This window comes from Mastigoproctus giganteus, chromosome 4, assembly GCF_048544385.1.
Source record: "Mastigoproctus giganteus isolate SK-2022 chromosome 4, ASM4854438v1, whole genome shotgun sequence".
Lineage (NCBI taxonomy): Eukaryota > Metazoa > Arthropoda > Arachnida > Uropygi > Thelyphonidae > Mastigoproctus > Mastigoproctus giganteus.
In genome coordinates, this window is record NC_143578.1 from 100,275,645 (window position 1) to 100,300,770 (window position 25,126).

Below are 25,126 nucleotides of genomic sequence, written 5' to 3' on the forward strand. Positions count from 1 at the left end.
ATTCTAAACAGACACGCATTTTGTCATTATAGATGACCGGATGCCCTTGTCCCCAAGCAGCGCTCCCCCCCCACGCCACTCCAAAAAATGACGAAAATGGAATGGCATCAGAGGCAGCAAGGCAACGTACGGCGAGAATTCAGCCCCACTTCTCGCAGTTGTCTGCCAAACGTGCTCCCCAACGCAGGTGCAGTCAGAAGTGATGTTATGATGTTGGAAATCTGGAGGATTGAGATAGATCTGTGTCCTGTTGTTAGGCGGCGAATTCGTTAGCACCCTATTCTGACGCCACCAGAGTCCTCACGAGGTACCTTGGTATCTCCCCTGTAACCATATTACTGGCAAACTCTAGCCGTTCGGGCATCACGATGCATATACAGCAATTTTTCCTGTTGGCCTCCACCTTCTGACACTCCAATAATCTGACCATTTCAAATTCATAAAATTATACATAACGCCTCCTTAAGCGTGTTTTTTTTGTTTTTTTTCACTCACCGTTTTGTCTGACCTGCTAACGTTTACCGCGTTTTTACAGCACCTTCATTTTCTTAAGTCAGTGCAGTGCGTTTACGTCGATATACGTCACAGATATGCTTGCAACTTTTTCCAGTTAAATCTGTCAATTCTTTTGAGGTGGGACCAGCAGTGTATAAGTAAATTATAGGAAGGCGAAATTATTCAAACTGTCATTTTCAAGTAGCGGACTGTTCAAAGTTGAATATCGCAAAGTTAAAATGCTTTGCCTGTTGTAGTAATATAAGAAATTTTATAATGCATGAGTTCAGGAGAGCTTTCTACGATTTCTTTCCCAAGAAAACAAGAGTATAACTAACATGTGAAAAAGTTATGAAAATATCGCGAATGCGTAGAAAGTAAAGTTAAAATGTATACAGTATCAAGTACGAATCCGATCTGTCCAACCAAACTTAGTTATAAATCAATATCCATCCCTTCGACTATACGTAGTCTTTTTTAAAAAAGCCAAAATCTACTGATTGTCATTCCATTCGATCACATACATTGTGTATTGTTTCTCTAAATCCAGAAAGTATGATGTGCAATGCACGTTTCTTTCCGATAACAGTCTAGACTTAAGTATTTCAGGTACATTTATCACATCATTACACTAATGACTTATTTTTTTTCTTTTGAAATCTGATATTGTTCAATTGATTCTTTTATACCTTACTGGAATTGCGCATAGTTTGGATAAAAATTAAATCGTTTATACATGACGAAAATACTCAGATAATTTTATTAATAAGGTAGTTCATATATTTACCAACTTGTTATAATTTATATCATGTCCTCCTTGCCTTTGGGCTGTGCAGGAGCAAACCCTCGTATTTAAATAATAATAAATAGATAACAGCATTTAAAAATTGAAAATATAAGTAGATAAAATACATAAGTAAACTGATAACATATTTACTAGTAATTTTTTTGGAAAAAAATTAATTTAAATATATAATTGTTAAATATTTAAAAACAAAGGTTATATTTATACACCTCGCACTAGTTAAAGTTACCGGAATGATGCTGTTGCAGTCCTTTCCGATTATTTTGAAAATAAATGGAACTGGTATGTTGTAATTGAAACTTCTTCCAACAGGTTTTGGTGCAGAGATTGTCCAGTAGGCTGAGAAGTTGCAAATAAAAACCAGTTGGTAGCGTTAACGTTCCGTGTCATGATTTTGCAATGAAGCAACGAACTAATATCAAATTTTGTTTTAAACTGGAAAAATATGCAACAGAAACGTATGAAATGTTAAAAAGTGTTTATGGTGATCGAACGTTAAAGTTGTACCAGTTTGTTTGAATGGTATAAGCGGTTCAAAGACGGACGTGAGGATGTTCGCGATGATCCAAGAGGTGATCCGTCAACGTTTCAAAATGAGGACAGAGTTTTAAAAGTTCGGGGAAATTGTGACGAGAGATCGTCGTTTGACCCTCAGAATGATGGCTGATGAGTTGAATATGAATAAGATGATTTGTCAAATTCTGCGTGAAGATTTAGGGGGAACGGCCTGTGCAAAATTTGTGCCGTACAGCCTCTGGGATGAGCGGAAGCAACGAAGAGTTCGTCCAGACTGGTCAAGAAAATTCTAATTTCTTCGACTGTATTTTCACTGGAGATGAGCGTTAGTGTTTCAGTACGACCCAGAAACGAAGCCTCAGAGCATGCAGTATACTTAAAAATCATCACCAAAGCCAAAATAATTTTCGTTTACAGAAATCCAGGATAAAGACAACGCTAATTATGTTTTTCGACAAACAGGGTGTGATTCAGAAGGAATTTGTACCTCATAAGAGTCATGCTGCGTTTTACGTACAGGTGCTTCAAAAGACTATTGAAATGCATTTCCCGGATGAGGTCGCAATTTCGAGAGAAAGGCAGCTGGTTCTTTTTGCAAGACAATTTGCCCACCCACTCTGCACTCGTTGTGAAGACATTTCTGATTGGCATTGTATAGATCAACCTATCACCGTCATTTCCCGATCTGGCACCAGCGAACTTCTTCCTCTTTCCCAAGATGAAAACTACCCTTAAAGGAAAGAGATTTCAGGATATTGATGACATAAAGAAAAACATAACTCTTAGAACCGTGTAATAAGTGCTTTCAAATAGGTGTCGATTACTTTGAAGAAAAATAAAACCATTTTGATGATTTGTCAAATTCTGTCTTCTTTTTATTGTACCAGTCCGAGAAATTTATTGCCACAACGTGTGCGTATATATGTGTGTGTGTAACCGAGCTTAAAAATAATTCAGACTAGAAATGATTGAAAAGAATATACCGGCTGATTATAAAATAAGTTTCCCTATTCAGGAGACCCTAGTGTCAAAACGGCTATTAACGCTGTGAAAATCTGTGGGCACGTCATTTAGGGTATGGGGAAGCAATCTGTAGAAGAAAATAAAATTGTTCAAATTCAGCTACCAGGGGAGAAATCGGCACTGTAAACATGAGATGGAATACTTAACTTAGGATTAGATTTTAATAGCAGAACTCCGAAATCTACAGATATTGTTCTATGTGCATTCCTTCACTTGAGACAACATTCTGAAAACGGAGGACTGCGTGCGACACATCTCATTGGGGATGTTGGCTACATGCTGTTTAATTCTTGTTTTCAAATCGACAAGCGTTTATACGCCGCCAAGGCAAACTCTGTCTTTCAGGTATCCCCATAGCCAGAAATCACAGGGATTGAGATCTGCTGATCGGGCTGGCCAGAACTGCGGAAAGCTCTAGAATTGATGGGATCATTTCTGAATGTTGAACGGAGCAGTTCCTTCACTTGTCGACCAACGTGGGGATTTTTAGTGGCATAGTATTTTGGGTCAGGCACCACCGGTGGTGTCCCACATCTGCGCCGTATGTACTCTGTGATGGAATGCAGAACAACTGAAAAGGCCAGAAAAAAGTGTAATGTCTGGTTTATGAAGTACTGTGTTTGGTTCTTTTGTTGTGTCTCTGGCTGCTTGGCAGCGGGGCCCCTAGTGGGATCCTACGTTGCCCGCCACCACCACTGGGAGGTGAGCCAGGCTGCCCGTTATACTCTGGCTGGCCTCTGCGAGGGTCGCCTGAGCTTCCTGACAGAGACCAAGTAAAAAAAAACCCATTTTGTTGAAGAGAGCACACTAGGAATTAGAGTAAGAGTAGAATGGGTCAGAATGTAAGGTAAGGAACAGAGATGGACCAAGGTGAGGGGGCCCACCCGGTGATTTAAGGAGAATTGGGGGAGAGGGTGTAGGGAATTAAAGTCACAGGGGCAGGTACCTCCGTGTGAGCGCGATTGGCCTTGCGCTCTGAAGGGATATCCCGCACTCAGCAGAGTGCCAGCAGCATAGATCCCGCACCCACAACAGGGTACCAGCATAATCTTACCCCAGAGTGGGGGTTTGCATGATAGCTTGGTTGCTATAATTTCCTGCACACTAGGAATTAGAGTAAGATGTGGGTAATGCATTTATTCTACCCCTGTTGAGGCTTGCAATGGTGGTGGAATGTTCCGGTCAGGCCTGTCATGGGTGTGATAAACCCGTCTGGTGTTAATAACTGCCTGTGCAAATCGTATGAAGGCTGCATATGAGGTTTCATCGTTTATGAGGATGTACACCTGTTAGCAGGGGTTGGATTGTATCTCGGTGAAGAGTCGTAGGCGGTAATCATCATATGAGGGGCACTCGTACATGACGTGGACCCAGGACTCCTCATCTCCACAGTGGCAGTAAGGATTGTTTTCGATACCGAGCGCTGTTATCTTTTGCTGGACTGGGCCGTGCCCAGTAAGCAGAAAGGTTGCCTGCAGTCCAGGTAAATACCAGAGAGGAGGCTTGGGATAGGTAAGGGCAATTGTGGGGAAGAACTTCTTAGTTACTTCTCCTTTATTTGTTGCATTCTAGGACTCCTGCCATACACGCTGCAGGTGGCTGGCGACACCCCTTTTTTTCTTGCTTATGGTCATTTGTGAGGTCCAGATGCAGATCCAGTAGTTGGGTGGGGAATACCTTTCTTGTGGCGCTGGTAGAGGCCTCTTTTCAGTACTTCCAGGTAGAGAGGCATGAATCCTGCGATGACTTGGAGCGCAGGGGTGTGCTGACTGTGCGGCACGCCCTGGTAACAGACAGAAACATAAATCGCTGAATTGAATCGAGTTTACGCCTGTTCCTCTCAAGTGTTGCTCTAGTGCACCATATGGAGGCCCCATAGCAGACAATCGGTACGAATACCGCTTTGTATATTAGAGGGAGGGCCATGTGCTTCAGACCCCAGTCAGCCCGGCTTATTCTTCTGATCATGGCTGCATATTTTCTTATTTTAATGGCAAGGTACTTCAGGTGAGGATGAAAGGGGAGGTTTGCATCTATGTGGAGGCCTAGATGGAATATGACTGAATGGTATATTCGGAATGGCAGATTGAGGGATAGACCAAACTAAAGTGCACACTCTGTACATTAAGTAAATGCAATCAATTGCTTCTTTTTTTTTTTTTAAATTGATATTCACTTAATGCTTCAGTATCATTAAAATATTGATGTCGATCTCTGGGTGAATAGTCTCGTATATCGAAAGGAGTTTCATAATAATATTTGTACCTGTAAAGGTAAAAATCATCCTTTTTGCCGAAATAATAATAGAGCACAAATTATTCAAAAGGCGTTTAGATGCAATCTGCCTTTGTTGTATACGATCTATCATAGATTCATAAATATATATTAAATAAAAATCTAACAATCTATAAAAGAGATACATGGATAAATTCAAATTTATAATGGTGCAAGGAAGAACCTTTCTGCACCATCCAAAAAGGGGGAAGGGGGGAGGGAAAAAATCATGCTTACGCTTGCTTCATTACCAAAAAGCGACTCTCTCTTGCACTTTACCAAACTTCCTCTGCCTGAACTACTTGTGGCAGGCAATTTATTCCAAAGTTCTTTAACGTACTGCCAGAAGGTAAACTAAATACACTTCCTCCTTCATTTTACTGATCTCCTTAAAGGCCTTATATACTTCAATCAGGTCCCCCCCCCGGCAGGGGCGCCTCCGTAGCCAGGTGGGAAGGAGCAGCAGTGCATAGCACACGCTTCTTGATTAGATCGGGGTTCGAGCCCGTCACCACCAAATACGGAGGATGCGGAAAGGTCAGGAGGGAATGACCACCGCATATTCCTGAGCAATATGGCCTTAGTTGCTAATGCTCCTAAAAACCAAATAGCAAATAGCAACCCCCCCCCCCCCCGGCAGATGTCTAGTTGCTAAGCTCTATAGTCCGACTTTAGCAAAGTTATATGAAAAAGTAAATCATAAAGTGAAAATTTTTAAATATAAAAAGCACAAATTAAAATTAACAGTGAAATAACTCGTAAAGTATTAAGGCGTCCATATCATCACACAGAGGAATGTAGCTCCTCTGCGTCGCAAGGCAATGCTAAATGGCAGATGACTCTCATCATCCGGTGCAATACCACTGGATTTCGAAATCGTGAAAGTCGTTTTTTATTCTCCACAGCAAAGTTTCGAAACCCCATCATTTCTATCATGCATTATGAGTTGATTCCCTTTGAGGCTATGAGCCATAACGGCGAGATCCACTACTACATACATTTCAAGGGTACAGTTCTCTGAGGTATCTGAATCAGTGAGTGTATAATGTCTCTACTCTGCCAGCTAGTGCCTGAAGGAAGTCCGAGTAGTGTGTATGCGGAAGGCACTGTCGAAGTCAATTTATGTCAAGGAACTGTGTATATTTTTCATGTACCCCCCTCTACTTTTACTTTATCTACTAGATGGACCACGAATAGTCAAACTAATAGAACAAACAACTTATCTGCGAAAAGATCTAAACCACCCATCCACTTCCTCGTTCATTTCAAAAATATACGTGGTCTCAGTTCCAATCTCAATGATGTCCATTTCTACCTAAAGTCCACCACGCCCCACTTACTCTTTCTTTCAAAAACTCAATTATCGGTTGATTCAACCGCTACTCATCTCAGTTTCCCTAATTATTCGCTTTAAGATTCCTTTCGCTCTAAGGGCGGTATTTGTGCATCTGCCTGCCCTGATATTCCCTGTAAAAGACAGTAATTTGGAATCTCCTCTTTTCAAAGCTTTACTCAAATGAAGGCAGTCAGGTTAATTAATGACCCATGTCTGAAAATCTCTTTTCTCCGTCTCATATACGTTCAATTTCTGCTGCATGCCTATTCTATAGATGCTTTCGTGGGGGCGCTGTTCTTTTGAATTGCATCTGTAATCCCCCAGCCCACTTTCTTCCAAACCACTCTAAACGCGTGCTGTAACCAGTCAGCATCCGTTCACTGTTCAGTCCCCCAGAGCACTAACTTTTCCTCTTCTTCGTTTACCCGTTCTATTTCTGTTATTTGAAACAACCTTCCTTCACATTTGATTTGAAGATTTCTGATTTTAAGCTATTTTCCACTGTCGTGGCGGAAGATGATGTTTGTTGGTTGTCCACTGCAGTATTAACCAACAAAGATGGTTGATACATTCAGAAGAGAAGGTACCACACAGTCCATATTTGGCAGCACAAAAACTGTTTGGACATAACGGTTTGGACATATCTTGTGGGTTTTGCAACCATTACACGAAGGAGATGTGATCGAGCTATCCAGCGAAGTACGGATTCACTGTGATTGTTGTTGAACCTGAGATTTGGGTCAAAAGTAACACATATTCTTTATGATTTGTTACATATTAAATTATTGTGCTCTCCGGTAAACCGGAGAAATTGCTTCAGAGAGATAGTTACAAAATTTTCGGAGTTTAGTTTTAGTCTGAAACAGTGATGCTAGGTAGAAAGAACCAATAGTTTGCTGCTGATTACATTTATAGTCACTCGTGTATCGGCTAACAAAACCGAATATCCTCCGTGGCAGCCTATATCACTGTCTACCATTCACTTGGAGAATGGTCTGGGTTTCTTTCTATATCGGAACTTTTGATCTTAATCAGGAAAGAGGAATAGGATGGATGCCTGGTATAGGCCTTTATGGGGGTACCGGGTATGTTGGGCTGCTTCAGAAGGGTTTCAATTTGTTCTACTGTTGTTTCCGGGCACAGTCGACTTATACGTAACGTTACTGTTGATAGGTGCTGATTTCATCCTCCATGCTCTTGGTTCAACTGTCTTCCTGGAGCTACTTTCAAACGGCATATTGTGACCATCAGTTGTATTTGTTGCATTACTGTCTGGGTTTGGTTCCCATCGAAGACCAAGAGTCTTCGATAAATGATCCATTCGTTGTTTGTCCAATATGTAGAAAATAAGAGTCCTCTTCATTCGCGGCTATAGTTGGTCGATCACAGGCGGAAGGTGTAGGTGTAAAGTTTTTGCCTGTGAGTTATTTCGGGTTTTTCAGTTCTCACAATGCAAATCGGCTACTTCTTTTGACATTCACACACTCCAGGTTACAATCGCACGCCTGGAGATCATTAATAACAATACTCATTTCTTATTTTATTATAAAAACTGACCAGCGATATTTAAACTGTTCGTTTCTACCTACAGATATTGTTTGAGCAATGCACTACTCTTTCCATAGGACGATGAGAGAACTTTTTGTGATTTTCTCGATAAATTTGCCCTGTCTGTACGCAAAAATGAAATAGCGCAGATTTCACCAACCTCCTAAAGCTCAAATGTTGACATGTTTTTGGTGAGTAGTCAAGCCATCGCGATCAAAGCAAACCATGCGACAGTGGATTTTCTGTAGCACCCATCAGTTGTTTATCTTTGAAGAGCAATTCCGATTGTTTGTAAGTCTTAAGTTTAATTTAGTGCCCTAGTTAGCAGGAATCGGTTGTCACCCTCTGTTTTCATCATCAGTGACTTAGCACGCTGTACAGCTGGAGGCATCATGAGTCGCACACAGCTACCAGAAGCAAGGCGATGTTACTAGTCGCTTCCAGGAAATTGTATGGCGACCGCTGTTGACGAAGCTGTTCTGCTAATTGCGTGGTTCTTAACTGATGGGCGAGAGGGTGCTTACTGTTTGTGCATTAAGTAGAAAATTCCACTTCTTTACGTGGATGGGGTGGTTGATGCCCATATTTCTGCTCCATAGAATATGGATGGATAGACTGCTGATCTTATGTAACTTTCAGTCGTTGCTTTCTCTTTCACATAAAGGAGATACAAATCCTCCGTTGCTGTTATTGGGCACACTACATTGCTGTTTGTGACTCGATTAGAGAAGTATAGTTCGATTTCTGTCGATTGGAGAAATTTTTGAAGTTCTCTTAATTCGAGACTGTATTTAGCCGATCTGAGGGAGGAAGTGGAGTTCCCCCGTCATTTATTCTGAATTTTCACTAAACTTACCGTTATAAGCAATAGGCATGGGTGACTTTAGATTAATAATACGAGATGCTGTTCGATTTTTCAGCACGAAGTATAAGTATCATACATCCCACAAAGGTCAAGTTTTCATGTCAACTTGACCTTTGTAGGATGCATGATATTTAAGTGAAAACTTTCCCTCATAGCTGCGTACGAAATGATACGTTTGCACCACTTGTTTAATAGTTAGTTTTATTAAAACGTTCAGTGAATGTTGAAAAAAAATGTAATATTTTATTCAACTTTGCATTATTAATATTCTTCAGTATTATCTGTTGAAAACACTTGATCTCTTGAATACTGTCTCCTGAACTAAAAACTCTTGTTCCATAGTGCCTGCCAGTGTTCAAAACACTTTTGGAAGTGTTCTTTTTGGCGGTCCGCGGTATCAGACTGGATTTCTTTTCCTTTCTTGTCCTATTTTAATTATGAGAACAGCCAAAAGTCGCATGGTGCCAAATAAGTGAAAATAAGGTGAGCACGACGGATGTTCAAAAATTGCAGGACGGCGCATTTTTCATGGTGAATTAACGAACGAATATATTGCCATTTTTTTGGGTTGTTTAAGGTGGGTTCCGTCTCTCAACCATTTTAAAACTTCTTGGTAGCATGCTGCATGAACAGTGACATTTAATGGAACAAATTCTGATAAAATCCTCCCTTGTTACCAAAAAAATGCGTCCAATAAATGTACTACCTTCTTATATGATTTTGACCGCGGCTTTTTTGGCCTTGAATATATGCCATTGGGGACTTCGAACTTTGATCTCCGGGTCATATCCATACACCCAGGACTAACTGTAATGCAGTATTCGAAACGGCTTGCTCAAACAACTCAAATGAAATGAGGACCTCATGTTGTCTTCGTTCTCGAGTGAGAATGCGTGGAAGAAATTTGGGGCTCACTCGCCTCATGCCCAAATCCTTATTCAGGATGTCCTGAAACGAACATTCTCCGAAGCAATTCCGCGAATAGTTAGTCATCAGTCCGAACAATTGCTTCCGCTGCTTCCTTCCCTTTTCTTATCTTTCCTATCCAACTCGCTCCGTTCCTCTCTCTCTCTCTCTCTCTCTCTCACTTTGCAAGTGGGGAGAGAGCCCGTCAGGCGTCCTTTCTACTTTCCCGGCCTGGCTCCTCGTACCGGTTGACCGATGCTAAAAGGCTCTTTCCATGGTGATCGAGCCTCCCAGTGACTAACACCAGCCGAACAACACAAACACGCTACTCACACATAATCCACATCGACTGTCCTTGCAATGCTGTGCATACATCACAGAGTACTCAACGCAGATTTATGGGGAACCATTGGAACCGCTTGCAAAAACACTATGTCCACTCGGAAAAATTGATAGTGTGGAATTCACTGATGTTTTGACCGTTTCCGAATGCTGATGGAAGACCGCTTTTTTTCTTCATATACTTTTAAAAAAATTCCCCTCATGAAACTTTTGAAACCAGTTAAAAAGAGTTTCTTTTTGTGTCACAGCATCATCTCCGTAAACTTTAACAAGCATTTCATCTTTTCCAAGTTTTCAACATTTAATTTTCTCAAGTTGGTTAAATTTCGTCATTTTCAGTACACGCGACAAATGAGAAACTCGAAAGCTGGTTCCTTCTATATATTCTTTAGCTTGGAGCTTTATAGCTCAAAGCTTATACACATTTAAATCATCTACACCCTTGGCAACTTTTATATTGTAGAAACTTATCACAAATGGGTTGCCAGTTCTTACACTGAGAGTTCCTTGTTATCCGCCGATGAAGGAGTAAAAAAACATCACTGAAACGATCCACCTGGGTAATGACACTTAGTGAGAATAAACAATAATATACTGTACTTTTCCTGATGTGGATGTACTATTTGTTCGAAGTTTTGGAGAGACTCATTTTACTGAATTATGGATAAAATATCAAAGTGTGTGTATTATTCTAAGATGTTTAATATACACTTAAGTTTGCACTGTCACGAAGTATATGGATGAGAGTCAGAGGAGCTTGCAAGTTTGCTAATGATCGGAAGGAGATGGTACGGATGGCTGAATAGGATGGACAATCAATCAGAATGTGCCATACTGTGAGTTGTATCTGGAAAACAGAATAGAGTGGAGGATCTTCTCCTAGAAGCGGATATTTGTGTGTGAGGAAGGTATGCCCAATACGCAGTCTTGTCAATATAACTTCTTCCCGTCTATTCGTATGTGAACAAGAATGCCATAAACACAGATTTTTTTTTTTTTTTTTTATTAATAAATTCTTCGGAGTTTATCGTAGAGCTGTTCTCTCCAAAGTTGTGTCCAAATGGAAATATATTTGGCACGAAAGACATCTCTATAATCTGTATAAGGTACGAACTGAAGGTTATCATGTGTATAAAGATCTGGATTTTTTTGCTGCTTGGTCTGCGTGATTATTTCCTGGGATTCCAACATGACTGGCGATCCAACAGATATAAACCTGTTTTCTTGCTTTTTGGAAAAATCCGAGTTGTTTTTTGAGATGTTGAATCAAGTTGTTAGAGGAATATTTGCTATTTTGTAGCGCTACTATTGCACTAAGGGAGTCAGTATACATTAGGGCAGGAAGCAGCTGGTGCTCAATGATACCATCCAATGCTAGTTTAATAGCATGCAATTCTGCTGTGAAAATATTGCAAACATGAGGCAGGGACACAGTTGTAGTATACTCCAGAAAAACTACAGCCGCACCTATTGAGTTGTTCGATTTTGATCCATCCGTGTAAATATGATAATTTTTCCTGTTTTCAAACTATGCAGCGCGTGGAGCTTTTGCAGAACGATTGGAGATATGTCCTTTTTCTTCCAGTTTGTAGGATATGATATGGACAAAGGTACAGTCGGCAACCAAGGAGGTTCTAAATTTGTATCTACTGTAGAAATGTATTTCCCAAACTCGAACTGTGTCTGAGACGCAGTCCTACTGGTTTATTTTCATTTGATTTGCAATCATAATTAATTGTCCAAAGTGCATCATGAATAATGGACCAGCTTGGATGTGATGGTTGACTGTATATTTTTGCTGCATACATGCAGAGTAAGTAATCTCATCGAAGATGCAGCGGAGGTTCTAATGCATCCGCATATAAGCTGTAAATTAGTGAAGTTCTAAAGGCTCCTAGTGCTATGCGGGGAGCACTATGGTGAATGGTGCCTAGGCGCTGTAACATGCTCCGTCTTGCTGAAGCGTATACAGGAGATCCATAATCCAATCGAGATCTAATCAAAGTTTTATATAATTGTAGTAATGTGTACCTGTCGGCTCCCCAGGCCATTGAAGATGCTGTGCGCAAGATGTTAAGTTTTGAGAGGCAGCTAGGTCCAATTCTAAATATATGTTCATGAAAATATAGCTTCCTATCTAATGTTAAGTCTAAAATGAAGAAATTCTGAACAACAGGCAGAGAAATTATTTAAATATAAAACCGGTTCCGGATGAGGACCATTTATTTTACAGAAATGTATAACAGCTGATTTTTTTTTTTCTTTTTCAGATATTCATATCCGTTATTTTTTGTCCATGCTTCTATTTTATTTGTGGATAATTGGAGCTGTCGTCCAATCGTGTTCATGCTTTGTGATTGAAATGAAATGGAAAGATCACCTGCGTACATATAGATTTCCAACAAAGACGGTATAACCTTTACGATATTGTTCACCGTAAGGGCAAACAGGGCTGCACTTAATATCGGGCCTTGGGGGGGGGACTTCTTCCTGTTGTATATGCATTGTAGATAGATAGCCTTTATATCGTAACTGAAATGTTTTGGCAGTAAGGAATTTCTCTATAAATTAGAGAAGTTGTCCCCTGTATCCTAACAAATAGATCTCGTAGGATTCCGAATCTCCATGTTGTGTCAAAAGCTTTTCAAGATCTAGATTTACCATCACCATATGCTGCTTTCTTATAACCGAGTTTCTAATAATTGTTTCTACTTTGACATGTAGATCAAGCATCGATCTATTTTTACTAAATCCAAATTGGTGGGGTGAAAAAAAAAACTTTTTCCAGTAAGTCTATTATGCAAAATTCATTCGAGGATTTTTCCTAAGCAGCTGGTCAATGAAATAGGGCGATAGTTTTCCGGGTTTGGGAAATGCAAAGACATTTTTGCATGCCGCCATATGGATGGATACAGGTTGTTCAGAAATATTCTATTATTATATAGAGCTAGTAGGATATCCAGACAATCAGAGTTTAGGTGTTGTTTCGTAGTATAAAAGCGCACCATCTAGACCTGGTGCGCTATTAGGCAAATTTGTAATTGTTGTAAATAATTCCTCTTTTAGGAATGGTAGATTATAGGAATGATATGTTTTGGTAGAGAAATTCAACATACTCCGTTCAGCTTGTTCTTTATACTTTTGAAAATCAGCGCTGTAGCTTGTAACTGCTGATGTAGAAGCGAAAGATTCAGCCAGAATTTCTGATATCTCAAGCCAGAATTTCTGATATCTCATCTGTTGTAGAAACGTCCTGCCCTTTCCAATGGAAGACTGGAGATTGTATGCTTGAATATCTTCCACTCGAATTACGAATTTGTTTCCACACCAAACCAGGATTTGAGTTCCTAGTAAGCAAACATGATCCAGGAATTTTTATTAGCCTTTCTCTGAATTCTCCTCGCTTCAGCTTTGGCTTTTTTATATGCAATCAAATTGACTTTAGTTGGATATTTCCGAAATTCATTCCATGCACGTTTTGTTTTGTTTTTTCCGTCGCATTTTCTGCATTCCAACAGGAATTGTACCGTGTCTGTTTTGCCTTACTCATTTGAGGTATTGTTGCTTTTGAAACTTCTAACAGTTGGTCATTAACATATATGACAGCATCATCTATTGGCAGGGTTTCTATTAATTGCATATATTTATTCCAATTAGCTTTTTTAAAATTCCATATTGTTCTGGTTTCTTCTGTAAGAGTCTGTGTCTGTATGGTACATACTATCGGAAAATGATCATTGTGGGAGGTTGAAGGTTGAACAGAGAACATGCAGTAGGGAGGTTGAAGCTGCATAGTAAGATCCTTTAATTTGGGTCTGGAGAAATGATGAGATTTGGTGGAAGATTAAGGGATGGGATTGTGATAGAAATTCCGATGGCTATTCTCACTGCTACTGATTCTAGGTTGGTTTTTAATGTTATTTGCTTAGCTGGTATATTAGCAATCACCAAAATTGCCACTCCTCCTTTGGCAGTTCTATTATCATTTCCGTCTCTCCGGAAAAGTGTATAGTTTTGAAATGTGGGTGAAGACTGAGGTTTTAGATGGATCTCCTGAAGGCAAATGCAGACCGGTTTATACTGCTGAATAATATCTTTTATTTCATCCAATTTTCCACGTAAACCACGACAGTTCCATTGTATAATAATATAGTCTTGAGACTATTTGTTGAATCTGACTGCGCTTTTGAGTTTTTTCGTTTATCATATTTGGGCCTGTCTTCGGAAAAATTGGACGAGGTGTATCAATATCTTCTGCGGGGTGAAGTTCTAGTATGTTATCTGCCTGGTCATCAGTATCCATTTGGTCTATGTTTGTTTCTGTCTACATGGTGTACTAGATGCTGTTTGTTTTGTTTTTGAAGATGTTAATTCTGATTTCTGCTTTCCAGGCACGGAAATATCCTTCTCTTTAGCACTGGATTTTCCATTTGAAGTTTTTTTTTTTTGTCATTAACAGTACTTTACTGCAATCTCTCTTTTGATTTGGAGGTATTATCACTTCCGTTTGAGTGGATAGTTTGCAGTCGTTTCACTGCTGAAGCATAGGAACGTGAAAGTTTGGTGGCAAGTATCTGTTTTCTTGCTTCCGTATAAGACACTTTATTTTATATTTTGTATTTCTGTATTTGTTTTCACAATATCCACATTTCGCATGTCTTCGAAAATGCAGGGTGATTTCCGTGGCAGTTTGGACAGAGGGATAAAGTGGAGGTACAGTTTGCTTGATTGTGGTGTTTTGATCCACAGAGCGGACAGATGGGATCACTGCGACATGTCGCCTGAGAGTGTCCGTATCGCTGACAGTTGTAACACCTTATTGGATTCGGTATATATGGCCGGATTTTGCAATTTAAATATCCTACTTTAACTGAATAGGGAAGAGGATTGTTAAAGGTGAAAATAACTGATCGAGTTGGAGTGGAATGCCATCTTTCTTCATCATTATTATCCTCCTGACATATTATCACTTGTTGTTCTGTTAGTTCGCGCAGTAACTCTTCCTCTGAAATAGTTAAAAGGTCCCATTCAGTAATGACATCTTTCAATGTATTCAGGGAATTATGTGGGGTAATTTCAACTGGTAGTCCCGCAAAGGTCTGTTTTCAGCAATTTGATGACTTGATCAGATTGATAACTTAGTAAGCTTTCTACTAAGAGATCACCTGATTGTAATCGTTTTATCATTTTTGGTGATCCACCATAGACTCAATAGTCTTCGGGACTAAGAATGGTGATATTTTTCCAACAGGTTGTGTTGTTAAGGAATGCATCACCAAAAAGAAAGAAAAGTAGGCTGAGAGGAATTGATTTTCATTCTCTTAGCCTGAGACATGTTTAGTTGTGAGTCATCAGATTTATTGGAGTTAACTTTCTCCAATCTTGTATTGTTATTTTGGTCCATTTTAAACTCCTTTTAGTCCTGGGTGGTGTCTTTTGATCCAGGTCCAGCCCCGCCACGGGGAGATGTATTGCCACCAAGTGACCAAGCGAGTAAAATAGAAAGTTAGTAAATAGAAAAATTAAGAAAGGTTACTTTCCTTTCTGGAAACTTTTTCCTTATCCTTTAAGAAAGAAAACTTTTATTATATATTATAATAACGGAAGAAAAAACGTCCGAACTCAAAGGGAAAAACTTATCTCTCTAATGTAATCGCAGGGAAGATAGTTTGGCCTCAAGATTCGCTTGGAACCCGGGGCCACATGACATGTAGGATGCCTTTTTTGAGCAAACTCTTTTGCAATTAGAGCTATACAGAGTGAGGATTGTATATATCATAAAGGGACAAAATCTTATTGACATTTTAAAAAAATAGAAGTGTCTATGAGCATGAAAACAAAATAAATGAAATTTTCTTTGAATAGTTTTAAACCTATCAATATATTGTTGATGCGGATCCAAATGACATAGGCAGAGTAAACTGTCATCAAAATCAATTGGTAATTTAATCTGATTGTCTTAAATATCTCTTAGCAGAATTATAAGAGGTATCCAATCGTAAAACCTCTTAACACACTATATCAAATTGAGTACTTTGCACTTTCTAGGGAGCATAATCATTAAACATGATGAAAAGCGCGCCCTCTATCTCCCGTTAGATGGAGCAGCCGAGGAATTTGAAATATTTTCTACTTCTTAAGTAATTTTTAAAATTACCTACACTGAGATCTCTTCTGTAATATTTTCTGTTCCAATCTGCAATAAACAATCGAGTAAGTAATAAACAAAAAAAAGCAAGTATCTTTAAGGACAATGAAGGGTTTTTGAGCTTAAAGAAAATTTTTCTTTATAATCAAAGAAAATTTTTCTTTCAGCTCGTGCGTGTCTCTCTAAACAGACAATTGATAAAAGCAGAGGCTCAGAAATATCCTTAGCCATTAAACTTTATACACCAGCATGTAATGTAACATGCCAGAATGCATTCCAAATTCGCACAACAGCAAAAGAAGTGTTACTTGTGATGCTAGCTAGACCGCGCAAATACCACAGCTCTCTGTGTCATTCGAAACGACTGGCAAGTGAAGAATCTACAACAAAAAATTGCTGATGCAACGTTGGGGGTGGATAAAAAAGAGCTTTTGGCAAGTAAAGTCAGAAGAGAGTGATGCTCTTAGCAGATGTTGTAACTGACAGTACGACTTGGCACGTTTGTTTAGAGACTTGCTGGGGTGCATTTCGAATACGCAAGGAAGAGGGGGCACATACATATATGTATGCAAAACAGGAAACAAAATACGTAGCAATCAGGACACCTTTACAAGGAAAAAAATTATATTTTTAATCCTAAATATGATCAAAATATTTTTACTGATACCCTTCAGTACTTCCCGGTGTATGATTAATTAAAAAATGTTGGTATTTGCAGTTGAATATCTGTAATGGCTGGTCCTTGATATTTGACAACTTGAAGTTGTCCTCCCTTCCACCACCGGCTGACTAAGAATTGTTTTCGAGTTTAGGGAAAAATCATCTACCTCTATCGTCTAGTGGAAAATCTGGAATTTTGTTATAAACCAACTCAAATGTCAGAACGTTACATGCATAATGTAAGAAGAAGAAAAGAAAAAAAAAAACGAGTAGCGGATTTCCAGCAGCAACAACCTAGGTGTATTGCCTTAATTCAACTTATTTCTCTTCAACCTTGCTCATAAAAAGCCTCTACTTTTATTAAAGGAATATTTAAATGTTTTGCATAAACTACTACTACTGTCAAAGGTCGATTAACCATAAACTTAACAGACCCCCTCCCTGAAAGATGGACTCCTTCCAAGAAGCTGTCCCTCTCTTCCCTTTAGCTTCCGTTTTCTAGGTGGAAGCCTTCCTACAATCCACCTTTTTTTCATAGCCAGAGTTCATCCCAGCGAGAGAACCTTTCACACTCTACGACCTTGCACACCTCCTTCTCTTAGGCCGCCGTAGCCTAGTGGTCAAGCGCGCGAGTGCATAAGTACACGTGCCTTGAGTGACCGGGGTTCAATCCTGTGAATGCTGAATACGGTGCTGTTTCTTGTATTCTCTCTGTGTATCTTGTGAACTCCTCTGACCGTTTGGTCGTCCCGGAGTATAAACAGACAGACACCTCCTTCTCATGGTGATGGACGGCAACGGGGAACCCCGGTTCCTGGGAGCCCGTGGCTAAGTGGCCAGAGAATAACATACCAACGTTATACACTACGCTAAAATTATCTTTCGCCTTTACAGAATTTACACTGCGACACGTACAACGCGTAGTTGGTGAGGGGAAAGGAACCCCGGGTGCAGCTTGATAATAAACACTATAAACAATGGCATAAGCTACCTATGGGCCATGAAAAAAACTCAAATAACCAAACCAAACCAAACAAATGAATGCGAATAAAAAATTTTTTAAGTACCTCTCTTCAAGAACAGATTCGAATACCATTCAGATGTTGCAGGCTATATTTTAAACGAATCAAGACACTTGTACGGCGAGAAGAAACTCCCACATTTTTTCCAACTTTCTCTATAATAGCATTCAGCAAACTTATCACAATTAACTAAATTCTAGTTACTTTAGAAGAGTACTGCAAAAGCAGGTATGCTTGTCGAAGAGTCCCTTCCCCCTGTCTGAATAGACTTACAAAGTTGTCCTCCTGTAATGATGTACCAAAACCCAGTCCTTTAAAACGAATTTTGAAAAATCTTTATAAAATGATGAAGCATCGCATAAATTAAAGGGTCTTGATTATATAAATCTACTTATGCAACTCTAGCAACTACCTATGCTTCTACATAGACGGCTGATATTACTGATGGATATTCTCAGTCTGAACTGCAACAAGGCAGATAAACTCGAGGCGTAAGGTATAAGATAACAGAATTTTCTGAACTGCTCTAAATAATAACTACGCCCCCATTTCTAACTACAGTAGTGATTTAGTATAGGCATAATTTCATTCACAGGATTGCATCCACAATGACTTCCTAAAAACTAGTTCAAATCATAACATTGTGAATATAGCTGAAATATCTTGTGTGGTCTCAACATGCATGCTGAGCCCACACAAGTCGTTATTGGTTCTGAGCCTAATCCGAAAACAGTGGCACTATATAATTCGTCCTGCTATATCGAGTGCTTAAACAAAGAGTATAGGAAACTATCTCCTTATTAACAGCTCTTACAACTTGTCATTTACTTCACATATACAAAAAGAATTAAATAAAATCTGTCAGAGATATTGTTAAAATTAAATCGAACAGGAATCCGTAAATTACTTATGTGTGCTATAAAATAGTCAAAAAGAAAGATAGACGAAGATTAAACAAATTTGCATTACTAAATAACTGTTTATTTCACAATACTGTACACTTACTTTCTCACTTACAACTGTTTTTTTTTTTATTTTTATTTTGCGCCAAGAGAGTATACGAGCTGTCAGTAAATTGCATATACTGTATGGTCAGCTTGCATTTTGTCGGATGAAAAACCTTTTTGGAAGAAAATCGTGCAGCCGTTGTGAAAAACCAACTAACTTCACCACGATGTGAAAAGAAAAAGGCAAATAAAATATTATTCTCCTATCTTGACAGGATTCAAACCCATGAAATTTTTCTACATGGACCTAGACAGACTGAACGTAACCACTATGCGTCCGCGAAGGCTTCATCTGCAGAGAACCAACTCTAATGTTGAAATAACAGAGAAATTTTTAATATCTCCGATTTAATTTAATGTATACAGGGAAGAAATGGTTTGGGAGGCATTTGATAAAAGAGAAGCGGATGAAAGAAAGCTGCATGGAGTGAAGAAGGGAGGGTTATTGAAAGGATTAGATCTGCAAATAAATTGGTGACGCACTTCTGCAGACAGAATACACAACATGGTCTAAATCCATGATGCACCTAAATCCCAACAAAAACAAATTTGAGAAGAGAGGAAGAATAACATGGAGTTTAGGAATTGGTTTAATGAAGGATTGGTAATATTCCTGGTAAGGAGTATGGTATTTTAGAGCAGAGATATGTGCACTGACAGTGGAAGATATCAAAAGACTGTAAAGTTTTGAGATATGGGAATGGAAGAGGACGAAAAGGATTATGTGAGTTGATAGTGTGGGAAATTAAGAGGTTTTTGAGAAGATTGAAATGGGCAATCTCTGAACTCTGTGGAAACAAAAGACACAAAAATGAATTTTAAAAAAGTGAACCAGGGATGACAATGGTACTGCATGCAGTACCATTGTCAAAAATAGTGATTTATTATTAATATTAATAGTATTAGCAGTGGATAATTATGGAAGAAAGCAAGCTTATACAGAATCAGCCAAAAAAAAAAAAAAAAAAAACGCACTTCCCATTTCATGATCGTTCCTTTTAACAGTTTCTCTAGTTCTTCCTTGAATTTATTTTGTCAATATTGCCAAAATCGTGACCGATAGTAGGCACGAAATGCAAGTTCTTCAGCTAATGCCAGAGCCGTGTATGGAAAGTTAGATATTCCTTGGGAACACAGTATGCAAAAATGGTTCGATCTCTCTCTCTCTCTCTCTCTCTCTGCAATGGTGGTCTTACAAGATTCATGTATTGCAACAGATAACTTAACGTAATTCCCATCAGCGCATCAACTTCCCTCTATGTTTTCTGGCCAGGATGCGGGTGAATGATAAACACCTTGTGGGCAGGTAAGACTCAACTGGACTTAAGCGTTGGTGTGAATACCCATAATTTTCGCATATGGTGAAACATTGCGTCAACATGTTAGCGATGAAGTTCTCTCCAGTTCCCTTATGTTACTCTTTAGCGTAAGTTCACAACAAACATTATAATTATATCATTCTTCTTCGACGAGGTTCCAGAAATGTGCAGTTATGAACGATCGTTACCATGATTTCCGACATCATTTCCGCTCTTCAACACGCAGAGAGAGAGAGAGAGAGAGAGAGAGAGAGAGAGAGAGAGAGAGAGAGAGAGAGAGCAGTAGTTATGCATTGCACTTTCGTGGATATATTTTGTTATGATTACATCATTTCTTGGCATTTTAATGTTATAATGGCGAAATGATAAGGACATTTTGTGCATCACCAAAAAAAAAAAAAAAAGGAGAAAAAAAGAAAATAATTCCCCAAACACTGAAACTTTTCCCATCTCTAAAAAATGATATACAATTTAGCTTTTCAGCTTAACCAAACTAGCCGCTCGGCCACCGTGAAATTATATTTATCCCAACGGTTTATAATCAGCTTTCCAAAAGTAAACCTTGAAATCTGGTCATCTGCTGCTGCTGCAAAAGATTTCAAATGTTTGGCCCCTTGATCTTGTCTCTCCCACCAGTGAAAATACCTTTCTCGTTTATTTTACTGATGCCTTATATTCTTCAACCAGGCCCCCCTAAATTTTTATTATGAACATTGATTATCCTCACTAATCCGCTTTTCTTTGTTGGTTGCTCTTCTTTGAACTCTCTCTCGAAGCTCTGTCTTTTTCAGATGTAAACACTATATTCTAACTGCAGTCTCAACATTGTCATATACAAAATAAAAATGGCATTCTCCCTACTTTCAAATGTCCTATACATCACGCAGGCCACCATGAATTTGTAACCGTCCGTTTACACTGCATGGTAAATTTAATATCTGACTGTACATTAAGCCCTAAACCTTGTTACGGACTAAATGACTTTTAACTCCTTTCCCCCAGCTTATAGTCAACTCCTAGATTATCGTTTCCCTACGTGCCAAAACCTTGCAGCAGACTTACGATCACCATTGAGTGATAAAGAATTCGAATCCAGTCAGATGAGACGCATCCTCTTTTATTTTTCAAAAGAAATAGTCGCTCTTGGCTGAAAGGTACTTTAATCATGAACAGGCACAATATGGCCCAGGCGGCCCTTGTGCCAAAAATCCCTCAGCACAACAACTGAAAGTTACATTATTCTATCTCCCGATGAAACTCGGGTTTTTCGTCGAGAAACGGGAAACCGACCTAAGGATATACACACAATTAGAGACAATATTTTAACGTCCCATGGCCTTAGTTTCCTTGGAGTTTTGCACGCACATCGGTGAGCTATCTGGCTCGCCGGATCTTAATGTTTGTGACTTCTGATTATGGGGATAACTGAAGGACAGGGCTGATTTGATTTTAATGGCGCAACAGCAACCTAAGGCCTAGGCTATAATGCGCCAACCACGGAAGGACAGGGGTTTATCATTAGCAATACTTACTCTAACACCCTATTTTAGGAGTTAGAGTAAGGGAGAGAGATCATAAGTTTTCTTTTTAGCATTGTTTATAAACTATTATTTAATTATTTCTGAAAATAAATTGTATTTTCCTTTCGTCGTTTTTGGATTTACTTTTAAAATGAACACCCTATTTTGGGAGTTAGAGAAAGGAAGAGAGAGATCATAAGTTTTCTTTTTAGGCTGGGTAGAGAAGTATTCCATTTCGGAACTCGAGCGATAACATATTATCAGGGTCCACAATTTCGAAAAGCTATCTAGATAACGGTCTCGGTTTTGCTATTGTTATTTTTCTCTCAAAGGACTTCGACACTCTCAAAAATGAGAGTGTTGAAGTTTTTTTTAGAAACCCCCAAGCACGAATGGCATAAGAACCTATAGTACTTAGTACGGTGCTTGGGTTGATGGTTGAGAGGATGAAAGAAGATACCTGTTACCATTAGACTTGAATTTCTGTACACTGTAATTTTCAGTAAGTTCGGATGAAGGGAGGTTGTTCCAGAAAACGGAAGTTAAAGACTGTGGTTCTGAATTCAGAAAACGGAAATTCCGCTTTGTTATCCATTTCATTATGTAATATTCGTCCAAATATTTTTAGAATTAGGAGAAAGAAATCGATAATCAGATTATAAAAGGATAAAGCATCATTAGAAGCGTGTATGCGCCATGAGAATTATTTATATATACAGAATATTAGTCATTGCTTCGATAACCATCGTTCTGTTCTTTTGTTCACACAGATCACGCAGGAGGGCGTGTCATATGTAGATTCATGTGGAAATTTTCGCTATGACTGCGAGATGCGTAGATCTCTAGGATTTGGTAGGGTAGAGTCTATTATTCGTCTATGTATGCCGAATAATAGACAATCAGGTTATTTAGGGTATGATTATTTTCTGATTAGCGAATACAATCATTTGGTATGTCATGTAGATAAAGTATTCCTGAATAGTACATTTGGAAAGGAAGTATTACTTATATTTCTTTCGCCTTCTCCAAAAAAACTTCATGTCTGTCGACTTCTTTAATAGTGGCATTGTGTTACTTACTATGGCCATGTATACCATGATGCTAAAGATGCACACGGATATGCTGCCACATGTTTGTGCAGAATTAATGTTATATTTTGAACAGGCTTTCGAGTTCACTGTACAGATAATTAGTTATGCATGAAGTCATAGAGAACGAGCATTAACTGAAAAGTAGCGCAACGCTGCTAATTCATTAAGGGATAAATTTTTTAAAATGTAATATTCTTGCATTTGTTACCATTCAGCATACCTCCGAGATTGGTGTATATTAAAAAAAAAAAAAAAAAAAAAAAGTTCGGCCCGGACCAAAGGTCCTTCGCAAACTGCTTTCGAACTGAATTTCTTATTTTATTTTATTTAAAATAATAGAGAACTACTCTCAATTACACTATGTGAAAGTGAAAAGTAAAATAAAAATCCCAAACGTAGAAATATTCAAATTATTGTAAAAAGAAATGAACATAAGATTACAAATCACCCATAAATATGTAAAAAATTACCGAGTGAATAAATTCTGGAAGGCTTTCTACCAATTTCTGTGGTATGATGCTTGTCTTCCTTTAAACAGCAGTGAATGCCGGGAATGTAATGGCCTTCTTGGGCACGTCAGAATACAGTTGTGATCGGTGATGGATGTGGCATTGCCCCTTTGCAAGTCATGAGAAGCCATGGGGCGCTATTTTGGTGAAAAGACCGTTACCAGAAAATTGACACAGTCCGACACACATTATCTAGTGTAAACTACACAGATAGGACAACATGTTCAGGTAGGAAGCACCTGTTAAGCCATTCTCCAGACATAAATAGGTCCACTCGGCAGGAAGAGCATGCACCGTAACTCGACGGAGAATAGGATTCCGCTATAATATTTTCCATTGAGCCACAGTTAAGCTTTCGTGGTCATTGCGCATTGGTTTTGGCAACCAAAGGCTTGCATACTGCTTATATACGGCTCTTCCGTATAAATTCATGGCATGCAGCTCTTTAAGAGCCGTGGAGAAGCTTACAGGATTATCTGTGGCTCCTTACATATCCAAAGCAAGCGTCTCTAAATGTGGGTGCCGTTATCAGGTTTTGTACAGTCCGTCACTTTAAGGATTTTGATGCAAACAAGTGTGAATCATCTGCAACTCGGTATGCTGATCATCATTATGGCGTAACTGCTTCGCGTACTTAAACTTCTGATGTATTTTTTCTCCAATCGGAGAACCATCTATTTAATTGGAGGAAATCGCAATATGTATTTAACGATATTAAGTTGTATGGCTTAATTCTTATTCTTATTGCATGTATATTACATAAAAAATCAAATCTGATTAAAATTAAAAATAAATTAATCTCGAATTCCGATAAAATTTTCAACGTATAGTCAATTACATAATCGTTATTTGCCCCTCCTTCCTCAGAAAAAAAAAGTCTTGATCTGCCGCTGTCCTCATTCCTTTCTGGAATGGGAGAATGAAACATTTGAAAAATGGATAAGTGATTTCATATTGCAGGTTATAACGTTTTCGTAAAGTCAAAATAGATGTCTTTATCTCCTGTGTATGTCACTCCATGTCTACACGCGCACTTTCTTAATCACAGTGTTGCAAGTGTACACTGACCTTGCCTTCCATTTCTGACTCTACTTCTCCTCTTATTTTTTTTTTTTTTCGCGCAGCTTGCGATTGATGCCGCCTGTTGAGAGTTTATAGCTAGTATTGTATACAATAAACGTTTGACATGGCTATACTACGTGTAGTATCCAAATATTGAAGATAAGAGTCACTTTTTACAGGTCTGCACAATTTTACATCACGTATTCAATTATCCTCACCATTAAGTAAAAAGTACCATCAAAGATTTAGGTAGATTTGGATATACTCTTCTTAGATCTGATGTATGATCTGTTTATTTAATAAGCGTGTCTGCATTGCTGTTCTTAGGTCATCTGCACACTGTACCAATTAACAAGGCTTTCATCCTGAAAGCCTTGTTAATCGGTTGGTTACGACAAACTTCTGGTTCCTTTGACAATCCGTAACATCAGCTGTTGGTTGAAGAATGCGGCTGATTGTGGTCAACGGCAAACCTATAAATGTCATAGGATTTGGTTGTGAGGAATGGGATCCTTCACGGACCTTTTGAATCCTCTGACCATTCGGTATTTATATTATTACAAGCTAATTCGGTAACTTTTAAATTCTGTACTTAAGTCAACAAAATCCTTAGTCATGAACTGTGCAGACAGCAGAACGAATGTTTCACAATTTGACTCCACGATGGTCTCTGCCATA

General features: G+C 38.8%; 1 protein-coding gene across 4 annotated transcripts in view; it reads left to right on the top strand.

The window, feature by feature from the left end:
- The window catches only part of fne (ELAV like RNA binding protein found in neurons), a 256,370-nt gene that overhangs the window by 115,485 nt on the left and 115,759 nt on the right, over nucleotides 1–25,126 (top strand). Inside the window, exon 5 of one of the 4 annotated variants that reach the window (XM_090372841.1) lies at nucleotides 7,137–7,148. The exons of the other annotated variants lie outside the window; for them this stretch is intronic. Coding sequence (XP_090228967.1) covers nucleotides 7,137–7,148 — 12 coding nt within the window. The remainder of the gene's footprint in view (nucleotides 1–7,136; nucleotides 7,149–25,126) is intronic. 4 annotated transcript variants of the gene reach the window in all.